Source organism: Trachemys scripta, chromosome 9, assembly GCF_013100865.1.
Source record: "Trachemys scripta elegans isolate TJP31775 chromosome 9, CAS_Tse_1.0, whole genome shotgun sequence".
NCBI classification, from domain to species: Eukaryota; Metazoa; Chordata; order Testudines; family Emydidae; genus Trachemys; species Trachemys scripta.
The window spans coordinates 29542716-29558278 of NC_048306.1; the positions used below are offsets into that span (position 1 = coordinate 29542716).

A 15563-nucleotide genomic window follows, 5' to 3' on the forward strand; every position below is an offset into this window, starting at 1 on the left:
TATTAATTATGCATGTAATTTTATTTACTATTATTAATATACCAATTTTTTCTACCTACATCATTTAGGCAGATACTTAGTCTATGTATTTCTTTTAAAATATATATATATTTATACTATGAGATTTTTAAAGTCAATAGTGCTCACATTCTTGCATGTGCCTAACCCAGGGGTCGGCAACCTTTCAGAAGTGATGTGCTGAGTCTTCACTTATTCACTCTGATTTAAGTTTTCGCGTGCCAGTAATACATTTTAACGTTTTTTGAAGGTCTCTTTCTATAAGTCTATAATATAGAACTAAACTATTGTTGTATGTAAAGTAAATAGAAGCTTCGTTTAAAATTAAATTAAAATGCAGAGCCCCCCGGACCAGTAGCCAGGACCCGGGCAGTATGAGTGCCACTGAAAATCAGCTCGCATGCCGCCTTCCGCACGCGTGCCATAGGTTGCCTACCCCTGGCCTAACCTAAGGGTGAGGGAGATACCTGAAGTATACAAGCAAATAGCATCCAACTGGCTATATTCATGCACATTAGGTATCTGTAAGTTAGCCACAACAGAGTAAGAAAAATGAGAGAAACCCTTAGGCTTCAGAGTATAAATCAGTCAATAACTTACTAGAGTCAGGAAGTCTTTCCCTATGGGAAGATTATTCCATAGTTGGCAGTTATAAGGTATTTTCATCAGAAGCATCAAGTATTGGCCGCCACTGGAGACAGAACATTGGCTTAGACAGACAATTGATCTGAAGCAGTGAGGCAATTGCTTTCCATGTATTTTATGTTATGTGACCATGAAAAGCAATAAAACTCCATTATAGGTTTATACTCTGTCCTACTTATACTCTGTACTACCACCATCAGTAGTACTCTGGTATCTGAGAGGCAAGATGGGTTAACTTGTTCAAACAGTGATTTGACTTTCAGGAAAGATTTTTCTTTTAAATTGCTTATACATCACAAATATGCAAATAATATGATTAAGCTTGGCTGCTTTTTAATCACTAAATTTTCACAGGAAACAAGTGGAGTTTTGATATACCCTGACTACCATTCCCTCTCATTCTTCTTCACACTATCTGACCACCAAGAATTGAATGGCCAGGAAAACTATTACAGTTTCTTCATTAGGGCCTCAATCCTGCTACAGAGCTACACGAATAGCCCACAGAGGTCTCTTGGTTGACCCAAGGATCTCGATTTGGTACCTTTAATAGCAGTTATGTTCACCAATGGAAAAATAGCCAGCTTTTACTATTTTTTGCTAGCCCCTATATTAACTAAGAAATCTTTTAACAATAATACATACACAATAGGAATGTGTTTTTTGACTAAACCTTTTAAACAGCAAGTATTCCCAGAATATGCCAGTCAGGTATGTCTATCAATACAAATCTCTCTCTGTTTCTCTCACACCCCCAGTTTAAAGGTTCAGAAGACTGCAAGTTAATTTGAATAGCACACAATAATTTCATAAAAACCGAATGGATGCAAGGATTTTTTAATTTAAATTAAATATAGGCTTATTTTTAAAAAATAAGCCCCATTAAAATTAAATTGGAAATGAACAGCCTATGCTAAGGCCTAAATTTAAATTATTTTAATAGACCATATATAAATTAAATAAAAATAATACTAAGGAGTATGTGTTTGCTGCAAAGTTTTAAAGAAAGTGAAATCCTGAACTAGTGGAAGTCACTAGCTAAGCACTTTGAACCAGAATTTGTTAAAGTACTAAACCAGCTTTTGATAGCAATAGCCTCTTCTGCGGGTGCAGAAAATATTTTCTTCATGTCAGTTTATTCAACTAGTTCAGGTCAATCATTAATTCATTTAAAGTTAAGAAACCACTGGAAGTTGAAAAAGGAGGAGAGCTTGTTCTCTTCCAATTTATGAATAAAAACTAGATGTGAGAGGATCAGATCTTCTAGTTCTAAAATCCTGAAGGGCACAGTTTCTGGTCTCTCTCGGTTCAATTCACTAAGTTAAATAGTTTAGATAAACAGTTTTAATACACAAAATATATTTTGATAAAACTTTTTTAACCTATCCAGAGCATTTAAATTAGTTTATTTTTAAATGATGTTTTATGCTGTTAATTGAATTTGAATTTCCATCCAAAGAACATGACACAAATTGCAAGTCAAAAATTATTCTAGTAAATAAGAAAAGATCATTAACATAATAAGAAATGTAAAAAATATGTGAATAGATGTAAGACAAGCTATATACTTGGTTAAATAAATATGCACAGATATAGTGTATCCTCCTATTTTAGCAAAAAGAAGCACCAAGGCTATATTTAACTGCAAAGCAACATGTTACCGACCCAGGAGAAATTATTTTCCTTTTCATTAGGAAAATAATTAAGTACAAATGCAAAACTTTATTAAAGCTGATTTAAATCAAAGTTTCCTTTTGGCTGATTTAAATCACGGTTTAAAAAAAATCAGTGATTTGAATGTTTTTGATTTAAATCACTTCTCCCCAATAAAAAACAACAAACATGATTGCTTACTTCAAAATAGAGAAAAATTACAGAGCTAGAGGGTTCTGATTGAAGAGCTTGGGTCAGAGCAGACTCTGTGAAGCTCCACAAAGGTGCTTGGATCCACCCAGCCAAATTTGATTACGGGATTGGGCTCAAAAGCTGGTGAATCTCAAGTAAAGAGGATATATGGGATGGGAATGATCTTAGTTTTGTACAAAATACAGGAATCACCACAATAGTTTAAGATTTTCTATAATAAGAGCTGTTTCAGCTAGGCCAATATCACCATGGAGTTCCATGAAACAGCAAATATTTAAGCACACCTGCTCTCAGTTATTTGGGCAGAAAATCCCCTTCAAAATGAATACAAAAGGAGAAAATTTTAATAGCTTGTTTTCCTGGTAAATATTTTGCTGTGTTTCAATCAGATATTTAAAAACCACCTTAAATTGCCCCAAAGTAAAACATCAACTATTGTTTATGTGAGTGAAATTTAGAGAGATTGTCAATATCTACCACCTAACTAAGAAGATCCTGTCACCTAAGATTTATTTTTTAAAAGCTTTAAAGGCTTAAGGGTAATATTTTAACTCAACTGGAGGAAAACGGCTTCGTATAGGTCTGGTCACAGGTGTATGAGCGTCTAAAAAGGCTACAGATACTAGAGGAATACCTGGCTCTGGCACCTAGACTTCAGCTCCCCTCTTCCGAGGCACAATTCATGCCCTTTGATTCCCAGTCCTGGGCCCCAATCCACGCCTCAGATTCATAGTCCATTTCCTTATCCACCTCCTTGTTAAAGTCCCAGTCCCATCCTTACCTCAGCAACATGTCCACAGCCTCATTCCCTTGATCTCTGTTCCCTAGCAGCAGCACCTGTCCTTGGTCCCAGCACTATACTGTATAAGTCTCACCTAGCTCCATCATTCCCCCCCCCCCCCAGCCACCTGCTCAACTCCCCTACTTCAGCCTCGCTGCTCTGATTCCCACCCCACAAGTACAGACCTGGCAACCAGTCCTCCCTCCTCCTTAGCCTGAACTCCTCCGACCGTGCCTGCACAGCTGTCTCCTGCCACCGACCTCAGTCCCCCGAGCCTCCAAGCACAGCTCCCGCCTCCCAGGCACCACCTCGTCCCTATAGCTCCACACAGCCCTTGAGACCCCCTGCCTAGCCCCCACCTCTACTGCCCCGCCCACACCGCTCTGCCCCCGCGCCCCAGAGCGCTGCAAGCCAAAGCCCAGATCCGACCCGAGGGTGCGCCTCTCATACCGGTTCCTATCACCACCACATCAAACTCCGAGGGCAAATTGTCCGCCATCTTGGGAGAGGAGCGATCATATGACCTACGCTGGCGGAAATAAACCTGCAATTCAAGGCGGGCGGCTGGCGGAAGCTGCTTGGTGCGCCTTGCATTATGGGGAGTGTAGTTCTCGCGGAGGGACGATTCCTTTAAAGGGATGCGGGCGAGTCAACGATCGGGCTCCTGGCTGGCGGATAGGCAGCTGCTGGACAGAGCAGGACAGCGGAGGCAGAGCTCTGACTGTCTGCTGTGTGCCCGGAGCACTTAGGGCATGGTCAGCCTCATGCTCCTCCTGCACCTACTGTATCCTGATTCCTGACAGGTCTATAGCATGGCCATAGGGGGTAGGGGCCCCCCAGCATCAGCGCCATTCGAAACCCGGAGACCTGCCCCTGCTGGGTCCAGCCCTGCACGCCTCATAATCCGGAAGACGAGCGTATTGCTGCCTGCGTCTTTCAGAGACTGTCACCAAAATGCGAGGGTCTGTGTGGCTCTTATTATGAGTCAAGATTTGCTGCTCTATCCGTAATCTAACCGTCCCCTCATTGCTGCTTTCACTCAGACACTTCCGTCAACAGTTTGTCCTTTTGGGGGAAAGAAAAACAATTAATCTACAGTTGGAAGTAAAAACCTATACAATTCTATCCCTGAAAATAGCTGGTCTCCTCTGTCCACCCTACATTCCCCTCTGTGGCTCCTGATCTACAGTGACTCTGGAAACCACCCAAGTCATACAGTTACAGACAGTACTATCTATCCCATGGGATATTCTGCCTGCATTTAAATCATCCCACTACATATAGTTATATGCCTCTTCAATATCTTAAATATTTGTTGATTATCATCATTCTTCCATTCTTTCACATGGCTTAGCCAGGGACACAGATTTCCTCTAGCTCCATATAATTGTTATTCTGTGAATTTTCTCCAAGATGGCAATATCTTTCTGGTAATGAGATGCCCAGAACTGAATGCAGTATTACAGAGGGAAACCCTTACTTCCTCACTTCATGATTTTATACTTATGCATATGCAGCCCAAAACTGCATCAGCCTTTTTTGCTACCATCTTGTATGTAATTTTATTTGAGGCCTAATTTGTTGTCCAGTGTCACTCCTATAAAGACTCTCTTTCAGCATTACTGATTCCTAGCTTTCACCCTCTTTATGTGTTTTGGATTATTTTTCCAAGATGTATCTCATTTTGTTATTTTCTTCCTATGTTGTATCCAGTTTCTTTAGGTCCATTTGTATTATTTCTTTTTCCTTACTGGTTTTGCATCTCCTCCTAATTTAGTATCAATCGCAAATGTTATTGGTGTGCTGTTTAATCCCTTCTCTAGATCACCTACGAAGATACTAAATAAATTGGACAAATCAATGATCCCTAGAGCTAGTTCAATAATGGAAAAATAATGACTATTTTTGAATGCTATGGCTTCAGATCAGATTGTGTGTACTCAAGCCCTTTAGCATTCATACATTTGTGAACTTTTGAAAATGGTCAGTATGAATCAATAATATACACAAATTCAACATAAAATTCATGTACTTATTTGCAAACACATATTCTAAGTACAATTAATGTATTTTACACATTAAAATACTTGGGTGACCAATTCTGAAGTTTGAGTATTAAATAACAGCACTGGATAATTCACAAAAACTCTATAGACTGATGTTTGTTTGTTTTTGATACCAAGTCTGTGTTGGGATTCCCTCTGAGAACTCTTTCCACTCGACTTCCCAAAAACTCAGTTTGACTCCAGATTTCATCACCCAGGTATCTTTAGTTGGCATACAGCAAAGCCACGCTGAGTTGATCAGGTACAGCGCATATCACAAATCCAAAGTTACACAGAAAACCTCTTCCTTTATATACATTTACACACCACATTACACTTATTATACATTGCATCATATGTTTTGGCATGGCTTGGTTATTTTGTAGGAACTTATCTCTGGACAGTGTGCTCTATCCATGTGCTGTTCATGCATAATCTGACCTCTAATTTACATTTAGGTTTGTTTCCTAATATCAGGATGTTTCTGCTGATCTTAGCTAGCCATCTTGATTCCAGAAGACTGCCTGGTACAACAACTTAACCTTCCTTTCACTTTCCCAATCATGCCCACTATGAAATTGGCAAGTTACTTATGTCAAGTTATTTATGTCAAGCCAGGCCTACAATCTGTGAATGCTTAAAAAAAGGTAACAATTCACTGAATTATATATTCTGTTAATACAATTTGACTAGCAGAATATCATTCAATTCTTTCCAACTCACCTCTCACTAGTTTAATACTTTGCATTTATCATATATCATAATTTGATACATTTGTTTATGATCCTTTGGCCAGTTTCAAATCGATGTGACAATGTTCATATCCAGCTGATTTTATTTAATGCCGAGAATAAGATTTCATGGACCACTCTGCTGAATGCTTAGTTAAATTACAAATATGCTATTTCTTTGGTACAACTTAACCTTATCGTCTAATTTAGAAATTCTGTCAAAAAAGTTGTCAAATTTGTTTGGTGAGAGGTGTTCTTTAAAACTAATGCTGTCCATTTCTTATACTATAAAGTTTAGGGCTAAATTATGATACTCTTACTCAACATATCTTGCAATATTTAATGATTTTTCTCATTATGTTTATTTCATTATTTTATTAATGACAAAATATATTTCATAAAGTCTACCTTAATTTTAATTGTTCACACTTATTTCATTTATTTTGCTTGTTGAAGATAGATTTTAAAAGGGAGCTTAGACTCTCAACCATTTTTTAATAATTAATTTAATTCCTTTCCACATTTATTAACAAGCAAACTTTACTTCCAGTACTGGTATTACTTTGTTCTCTGTTATATTTAAAAATCCCTTCTTAGTTTCCTTAACCCCTTCAGCTAGCATTTACTCCTTTCTTTCTGTCATCATCTCATCCCTGAAAATATTAGCAGACTCTTAGCACACATTTGATTTCCTCCCTTCTTTTCCAGGGAGATCTAGGTAAAAGAGTGGTGAAACAAAAGAAAAGGGGGCCAGTGTACTACCAGGGTCCCACTGTTGCTACTTCAGGGTGATGCACAAGGAATGACAGGAGATATAAACAAAAACCTTAAGTAGATACAGCTATAGTGATTAAGGGTGGGATCCCCAAAGAGACTGAGGAGTTGCCATGCTGAGTGCCTAATTTTTGTGTGTCTTGGAAAATCACAGGAACAACACTGTGAATGATCCACAAATCAGGCAAGGAGCCTATACAATGAACTGGAAGAGATGGGCAGCTAAGAATGTAATCCACAAAAGCCAGTATGCTAGGCGGCGAGCCACCTAAGCTAGCCAATAGGAGATGCAGATAACAGGGGTGTGTGCTAAGCCCCGCCCCTCTCTCAGAAATAGGCAGCTAAGGCCTGGTCTACACTACGAGTTTAGGTCGACTTTAGCAGCGTTACGTCGAATTAAGCCTGGACACGTCCACACGACGAAGCCCTACTTTTCGACTTAAAGGGCCCTTTAAACCAGTTTCTTTACTCCATCTCCAACAAGGGGATTAGCGCTAAAATCGGCCTTGGCGGGTCGGATTTGGGGTAGTGTGGACGGAATTCGACATTATTGGCCTCCGGGAGCTATCCCACAGTGCTTCATTGTGACCACTCTGGACATCACTCTCAACTCAGATGCACTGACCAGGTAGACAGGAAAAGCCCTGCGAACTTTTGAATTTCATTTCCTGTTTGCCCAGCGTGGAGAGCACAGGTGACCATGCAGAGCTCATCAGCACAGGTAACCATGATGGAGTCCCAGGATCGCAAAAGAGCTCCATCATGGACCGAACAGGAGGTACGGGATCTGATCACCATATGGGGAGACGAATCAGTGCGAGCTGAACTCCGTAGCAGTAAACGAAATGGCAAAATATTAGAAAAGGTCTCAAAGGCCATGAAGGACAGAGGCCATAACAGGGACACACAGCAGTGCCGCGTGAAAATTAAGGAGCTAAGGCAAGCCTACCACAAAGCCAGAGAAGCAAACAGAAGGTCCAGGGCAGAGCCGCAAACATGCCACTTCTATGTAGAGCTGCATGCAATGCTAGGGGGTGCAGCCACCACTACCCAACAGTGTGCTTTGACTCCGTCAATGGAGAAACACGCAACAGGGAAGTGGGTTCGGGGTACGAGGAAGATGATGATGAAGACAATGAAGAGAGCTCACAGCAAGGAAGCAGAGAAACCGGTTTCCCCAACAGCCAGGATATGTTTATCACCCTGGACCTGGAACCAGTAACCCCGAACTCACCCAAGGCGTGCTCCCTTGAGGGCACACAAGGGATCTCTGGTGAGTGTACCTTTGTAAATATTACACATGGTTTAAAAGCAAGCGTGTTTAATGATTAATGATTAATTTGCCCTAGCAATCGCGGCCAGTACAGCTACTGGAAAAGTCTGTTAACGTGTATTGGAATGGAGCGGAAATCCTCCAGGGACATCGCCAGAAAGCTCTCCTTCATGTACTCCCAAAGCCTTTGCAAAAGGTTTCTGGGGAGGGCTGCCTTATCCCGTCTGCCATGGTAGGACACTTTACCACGCCAGGCCAGTAGCACGTAGTCTGGAATCATTGCATAACAAAGCATGGCAGCGTATAGTCCCGGTGTTTGCTGGCATGCAGACAACATCCATTCCTTATCGCTCTTCGTTATCCTCAGGAGAGTGATATCATTCACGGTCACCTGGTTGAAATGGGGTGATTTTATTAAGGGGACATTCAGAGGTGCCCGTTCCTCCTCGGCTGAACAGAAATGTTCCCCGCAGTTAGCCACATGGTGGGGGAGAGGGGTGAAGTGATCATCCCAGAGAATTGGGTGTGTGTGGGGGGGTAGTTGGGTTTGTGCTGCATCTTAACCCGGAAACCCCAGCCCATTCTTTTAAATTGCAAACCCATTTTAAATGGCCAACCCAATGGGTGTTTGGTATGGGAAATGAGGGCACTGCTGTTTGAAACCATTCCCACATGTTATGAAGGTTAAAAAAGCCAAAAGACTGTGGCTTACCATGGCTGCCTGCTAGCTGAATTCTGTTGCCTGGCACTGCATGAGTGATCTCTCACACCAAACCGGCAGGCCCTCAATATAAGAGGAAAAATGTGACCTTGTAACGAAAGCACATGTGCTGTGTAATGTGAACAGCAAAACTTAACCTGAAAGAGTGTACCCATTGTTCTCTAAAATGTGTCTTTTTAACCACCTCTCCCTTCTCCTCCACCAGCTGCAAATGTTTCTCCTTCGCAGAGGCTAGCGAAGATTAGAAGGAGAAAACAGAGGACTCGGGATGATATGTTCACGGAGCTCCAGATGTCCTCCCACGCTGAAAGAGCACAGCAGAATGCGTGGAGGCAGTCAATGTCAGAGTGCAAAAAAGCACAATATGAACGAGAGGAGAGGTGGCAGGCTGAATCGCGGGCTGAAGAGAGCAAGTGGCTGGCTGAAGATGATAGGTGGTGTCAGCTTGCAGACAGAAGGCAAGAGTCGATGCTCCGGCTGCTGGAGCATCAAACTGAAATGCTCCAGCGTATGGTTGAGCTGCAGGAAAGGCAGCAAGAGCAGAGACCACCGTTACAGCCCCCTGTGTAACCAACAGCCCTCCTCCCCAAGTCTCATTGCCTCCTCACCCAGACTCCCAAGAACACGGTGGGGGGGCCTCCGGCCACCCAGTAACTCCACCCCAGATGATTGCCTGAGTATCAGAAGGCTGGCCTTCAATAAGAGTTAAAGTTTTAAACTACAGTGTGTCCTTTTCCTTCCCTCCTCCCCCACCCATCCCGGGCTACCTTGGCAATTATCCCCCTAGTTGTGTAATGAATTAATAAAGAATGTATGAATGAGAAGTAACAATGACTTTATTGCCTCTGCTAGCGGTGCTTGAAGGGGGGAGGGGAGGTGGGGTGCTTGGTTTACAGGGAAGTAGAGTGAACCGGGGGAGGCGGAGGGTTCATCAAGGAGAAACAAACAGAAGTTTCATACCGTAGCCTGGCCAGTCACAAAACTCGTTTTCAAAGCTTCTCTGATGCGCACCGCGTCGTGCTGTACTCTTCTAACCGCCCTCGTGTCTGGCTGCCCGTAATCAGTGGCCAGGCGATTTGCCTAAACCTCCCACCCCGCCATAAATGTCTCCCCCTTACTCCCACAGATATTGTGGAGCGCACAGCAAGCAGCAATAATAGTGGGGATATTGGTTTCGTTGAGGTCTATCCGAGTCAGTAAGCTGCCCGAGCACGCTTTTAAACATCCAAATACACATTCCACCACCATTCGGCACTTGCTCAGCCTATAGTTGAACGGGTCCTGACTACTGTCCAGACTGCCTGTGTATGGCTTCATAAGCCATGGAATTAAGGGGTAGGCTGGGTCCCCAAGGATAACGATAGGCATTTCAACATCCCCAACGGTTATTTTCTGGTCCGGGAAGAAAGTCCCTTCCTCCAGCTTTCAAAACAGACCAGAGTTCCTGAAGACGCAAGCATCATGTATCTTTCCTGGCCATCCCACGTTGATGTTGGTGAAACATCCCTTGTGATCCACCAGGGCTTGCAGCAGCATTGAAAAGTATCTCTTGCAGTTTATGTACTCGGTGGCTTGGTGCTCCGGTGACAAGATAGGGATATGGGTTCCACCTATCGCCCCACCACAGTTTGGGAATCCCATTGCAGCAAAGCCATCCACTATGACCTGCACGTTTCCCAGAGTCACCACCCTTGATATCAGCAGGTCTTTGATTGCCCTGGCAACTTGGATCACAGCAGCCCCCACAGTAGATTTGCCCACTCCAAATTGATTCCCGACTGACTGGTAGCTGTCTGGCATTGCAAGCTTCCACAGGGCTATTGCCACTCACTTCTCAACTGTGAAGGCTGCTCTCATCCTGGTATTCTGGCGCTTCAGGGCATTGGAAAGCAAGTCACAAAGTTCCATGAAAGTGCCCTTACGCATGCGAAAGTTTCGTAGCCACTGGGAATCGTCCCACACCTGCAGCACGATGCGGTCCCACCAGTCTGTGCTTGTTTCCTGGACCCAGAATCGGTGTTCCACGCCATGAACCTGCCCCAGTAACACCATGATTTGCACATTGCTGGAGCCTGTACTTTGTGAGAAGTCTATGTCCATGTCAATTTCCTCATCACTCTCGTCGCCACGCTGCAATCGCCTCCTCAGCTGGTCCTGGTTTTGCTTTGGCATGTCCTGGCTCTGCATATACTCCAGGACAATGCGCGTGGTGTTCATAGTGCTCATAATTGCCGCAGTGATCTGAGTGGGCTCCATGATCCCAGTACTATGGCGTCTGGTCTGAAAAAAGGCGCGAAACTAGTGTCTGACGGAGGGAGGGAGGGGCGACTGACGACATGGCGTACAGGTACAGGGAATTAAAATCAACAAAGGTGGCTGTGCATCAGGGAGAAACACAAACAACTGTCACATAGAATGGCCCCCCCCAAAGATTGAACTCAAAACCCTGGGTTTAGCAGGCCATTGATTTCACGGAGGAAGGGGGAAGCAAATGAATACAGACCAAATCTAGTCCATCTATTTTTTACATCTTAAGCTGGCAGCAGACGGTGCAGCATGACTGATAGCCATTGGCATCTTCTGGGTGCTTGGCAGAAAATGATGTACTACGACTGATAGCCATCATCGTCAAGAATCAGATACCCAGAGTGGAAAGTTTGGTTCAGTATTTCTTAGAGGAATTTGCTGAAGAACTTTCCCGGGTGCCTCTGATTGAACTCACTGAGGAACATGATGATTACGGATATCAATCGTAAAACACCATCCACTGCCAAAAGATAAGGAGCTGCTGCTGTGTAGCAATGCAGCTCCACGTCTGCCAGCACCCAGATAGCCTATGACGGCTACCAGTCATACTGCACCGTCTACTGCCAAAAGGCAATTAGCTGCCGCTGTGTAGCAATACAGTACCACGTCTGCCGGCACCCAGATGACATATGGTGACGGTGAGCTGAGCTGAGCAGGCTCCATGCTTGCCGTGGTATGTTGTCTGCACAGGTAACCCCGGTAAAAAGGCGCGAATCTATTGTCTGCCGTTGCTCTGATGGAGGGGGAGGGGCCTGACGACATGTATCCAGAATCCCCCGTGACACTGTTTTTGCATCATCAGGCATTGGGATCTCAACCCAGAATTCCCGCGGAGACTGCGGGAACTGTGGGATAGCTACCCACAGTGCAACACTCCAGAAATTGAAGCTAGCCTCGGTACTGTGGATGCGGTCCGCCGACTTAATGCACTTAGAGCATTTTATGTGGGGACACACACAATCGACTGTATAAAACCGATATCTATAAAACCAGCTTCTATAAATTCAACCTAATTTCGTAGTGTAGACGTAATTTCGTAGTCTGGGCTGCAAAGAGGCACCTATCTTTCTTGAGTGATGCACAAATAGGAACCCAGTGCCTGAAGTCAGGCAGCTTAGGCATCTAAGCCACTTCCTACAGGAATGAGTTAGGTGCCTGAGTCGCACCATACAAAATGTCTGGCGAACTAACAGGTAGTTATGGTGGCAGCCACCTTATTACTTTTAGCCCAGTGGTTAGCGCACTTGCCTGGGTTGTGGGTGACCCAGGTTCAATTCCTCTCTCTCTACCAGAGCGGGAGAAAGAATTTAAACAGGGGTCTCCCATTTCTCAGGAGCAGGCTCTAACCACTGAACTATGGGATATTCTCGCAACCACTGCTGTTGAATCTGTTCTACTGTGCATAAATAAAGAGAGAGAGATTGGAGTAGGGGTACTGGACTTAGAGTCACCCAACACCTGGACTACAGAGTCTCTCTCTCTCTCTCTGGAGGTTAGGCACCTAAAGCATTCAGCAGCAGTTTTGTGGATCACAGTGGAGAATGGGACTTAGGCACCTAAACCCGAGTCTTAAGCGCCCAAGTAACTTTGTGGAACTTGGCCTAAAGGCCAGATATTCAAATTCTCAGCACCCATAATTGGAACCAGATTTTCAAAAGAGCTCAACATCCAGCAAATCCTATTGTAACACTTTTGGCAAGATTTTCAAAAGAGATTGGCATCAAATTTGCTGGACTCTTTTGAAAATCTAGTATTTATTATGGTGCCTAAATGAAAGATGAGCAATTTTGAAAACCCCAGCCTTAGTAATTTAAGCAAGATTACAAAGAGCTAGGAATACCTACCCTAAGTACAAAAGGATAACATTTAGACAGAGTTTCATTTTTTACTCTGCATTTATTGCCTTGTGAATGTTTAAACTAAATTCTTAATGTTATTTGAATGTGTGTGTGAATATATTCAAGTCTTAACACCTTGAATCGTAAGTAATAATAAACCAACCAGTAGCCTGTTAACACCTTATTACAAGTCCCTTGCTTACACAGAAAAAGAATGGAAAAAATAGTAGAAAACAACTAATGCAAACCAAAGACCACCTCAGTCCTAAAGTTCCACCAGACATGGTAAAATTCATACACAACGGAATCCTTGTTAATAGGACACACACCAGAAAACTTAGGAAACACAGTGTTCTAGTGGAAAACTTCAAACAACATTAAAGACAAATATAAAATGTGTTCAGACATCGGGGCTTCTCAATTGGCTAAGAAACAAATAACAGATGAAGAAAATTAATAGTTATAATATTTAAGGCTAAACAAACAATGATGGATTCTAATGATACAAAAGTAGTAAGACCAAATCTTATGTCCCTTATAATTATCCTAGCAGCTGTTTTGCAAAAACTTGTTTACAGTTTTCCTATCCTGCAGTCCCTGTAGCCCTATCCTATTAACAAAGGCTCTTTTCTTTGTTTTTCACTCTCAACAGCAACTATTCAGCCCCAAATACTTCACAATGTTGATCATCCCTGTCCTAAATGTTTTGAGATGAGGAGCAAATACCATCATATCATTGAGAATGTTATAATCTATAATGTAATATTTGATGAAATGTGACAGAAAGAGATTATAAATTCTCCTCTCAGACCCTTTTCTTGCTAAGAAAAGGAAGTGTGCATGAAAACGTTATTTCAAGTATTTAAACTTGAGAATATGTTTTATGATTTAATACCACTCTAAAAATGCACGGGGTAGAGTGATTTCCCTATCAATGTCTTCCTGTATCCAAAGTGCCCAACTATTTATCCCATCACAAAATGCTGTTGTTTGGTTCTCTGAGCTCCTGCTAGCTTCATTCATTAAGATGGCAATCAGTACAATCCTATTTCATGATGACAGTCATTATCCACTGGACCAGAAATTCTTCTTAGTACTAGTTTATTTGACAAAATGTTCATCTAGGATCCTTAACTGCTGGATTTGTCAAGCTCTGCAATGAAAAAATATTTCTCTGTACTGTTCAGTTTTAGTATTGGCAACATAAAAACAAATAAAAGAGAAAAACAATATATAAATATGAATAATTTTATGGGAATGTCATGGACCTTTAGAAAATGTCTTACCATGTTTTTCTCTTTAGCTATTTAATTGCAATGTCATAGTAACAGAAAGCAGCATACCCAATTCTGCACGGATGAATAACCGCATTCAATAAAGAAGATTTAACAGAGTAAATCAAACACTGGATTAAACATTTTCTGCATAACAGACCACAAAATGGGCATTCATTTTACCAATAGATCCTCTGCATTAGAAAAAAATAGAAGTGCACACCAGCATAATTAAATTGCACATTCAGTGGCCTCATTGCAGAATTTCCCTATATTATATTGAACTAGGACCCAGTCAATTAGAATTGCCTAAACACATTCAAGAATGCACATTGACAAGATTAAAGGTAAAAACTGTACCTATTTACATTCAATAAATTAATTTGTTTTCTTTGTTTTGTTTTTTTATCAACAAGGTTTGAACTAATACATAATCCAGCACAGCATTTTAACAAATGATTCAAACCGCATCATTAAAATAATAAAAGTTCAGAAAGACATGCAAATCTGATGTTATGATTTCATGTTTAGTCTTCTGATGTTATTAGTCTTCCATTTTTACCAATTATTTTCCATATTTTTGTTAACTTTCAGCAAAATATGTTTTTTCCTTTATGCCTGATATTTGAGCTTTTTCATGTATTTACAGAATTTAACTTTTGAGTTTAAAAATCTGCCTTTCACAGTAGCTATACTTAGTTCTTAATCTTTGTCAAACCACTTTACAAACATATACTTATCCTTGCAACAGGTCTGTGAAATAATTAAGTATTTTTGTCTCCATTTCACAAATGGAAAAAACTGAAGCAAAACGTTTAAGTCACAAGCCTAGAACCACAGAAGAAGTCATATCCACAAATTTTGCTTTTTAAATCCTTTTACGTTAACTATAGTCAAAAAGGATTTGAATACCCCCTTTCCATTTGGAAACTTTCCTTAATGTAGCCTCCCAATCTTTAATGTGTTTTATCCTTACAACTCTCCTTGGAGGTACTGTTATGCCCCATCTTAGGGTATATCTACACTACGAAATTAGGTCTTTATAGAAGTTGATTTTTAGAAATCGATTTTATACAGTCGATTGCGCATATCCACACTAAGCGCATTAAGTTGGCGGAGTGCGTCCTCACTACCGTGGCTAGCATCGACTTACGGAGCGGTGCACTGTGGGTAGCTATCCCACAATTCCAGCAGTCTCTGCTGCCCATTGGAATTCTGGGTTAAGCTCCCAATGCCTGATGGGACAAAAACATTGTCGTAGCTGGTTTGGGGTACATGTCGTTAGTCGAC

General features: G+C 41.9%; 1 protein-coding gene across 1 annotated transcript in view; it reads right to left on the reverse strand.

Annotated features, from left to right (window-relative positions):
• The window catches only part of CHM (CHM Rab escort protein), a 153391-nt gene extending 149558 nt beyond the window's left edge, over positions 1–3833 (reverse strand). Inside the window, exon 1 of the mRNA XM_034781536.1 lies at positions 3761–3833. Coding sequence (XP_034637427.1) covers positions 3761–3809 — 49 coding nt within the window. The 5' untranslated portion in view covers positions 3810–3833. The remainder of the gene's footprint in view (positions 1–3760) is intronic.
• Positions 3834–15563: the final 11730 nt, after the last annotated feature.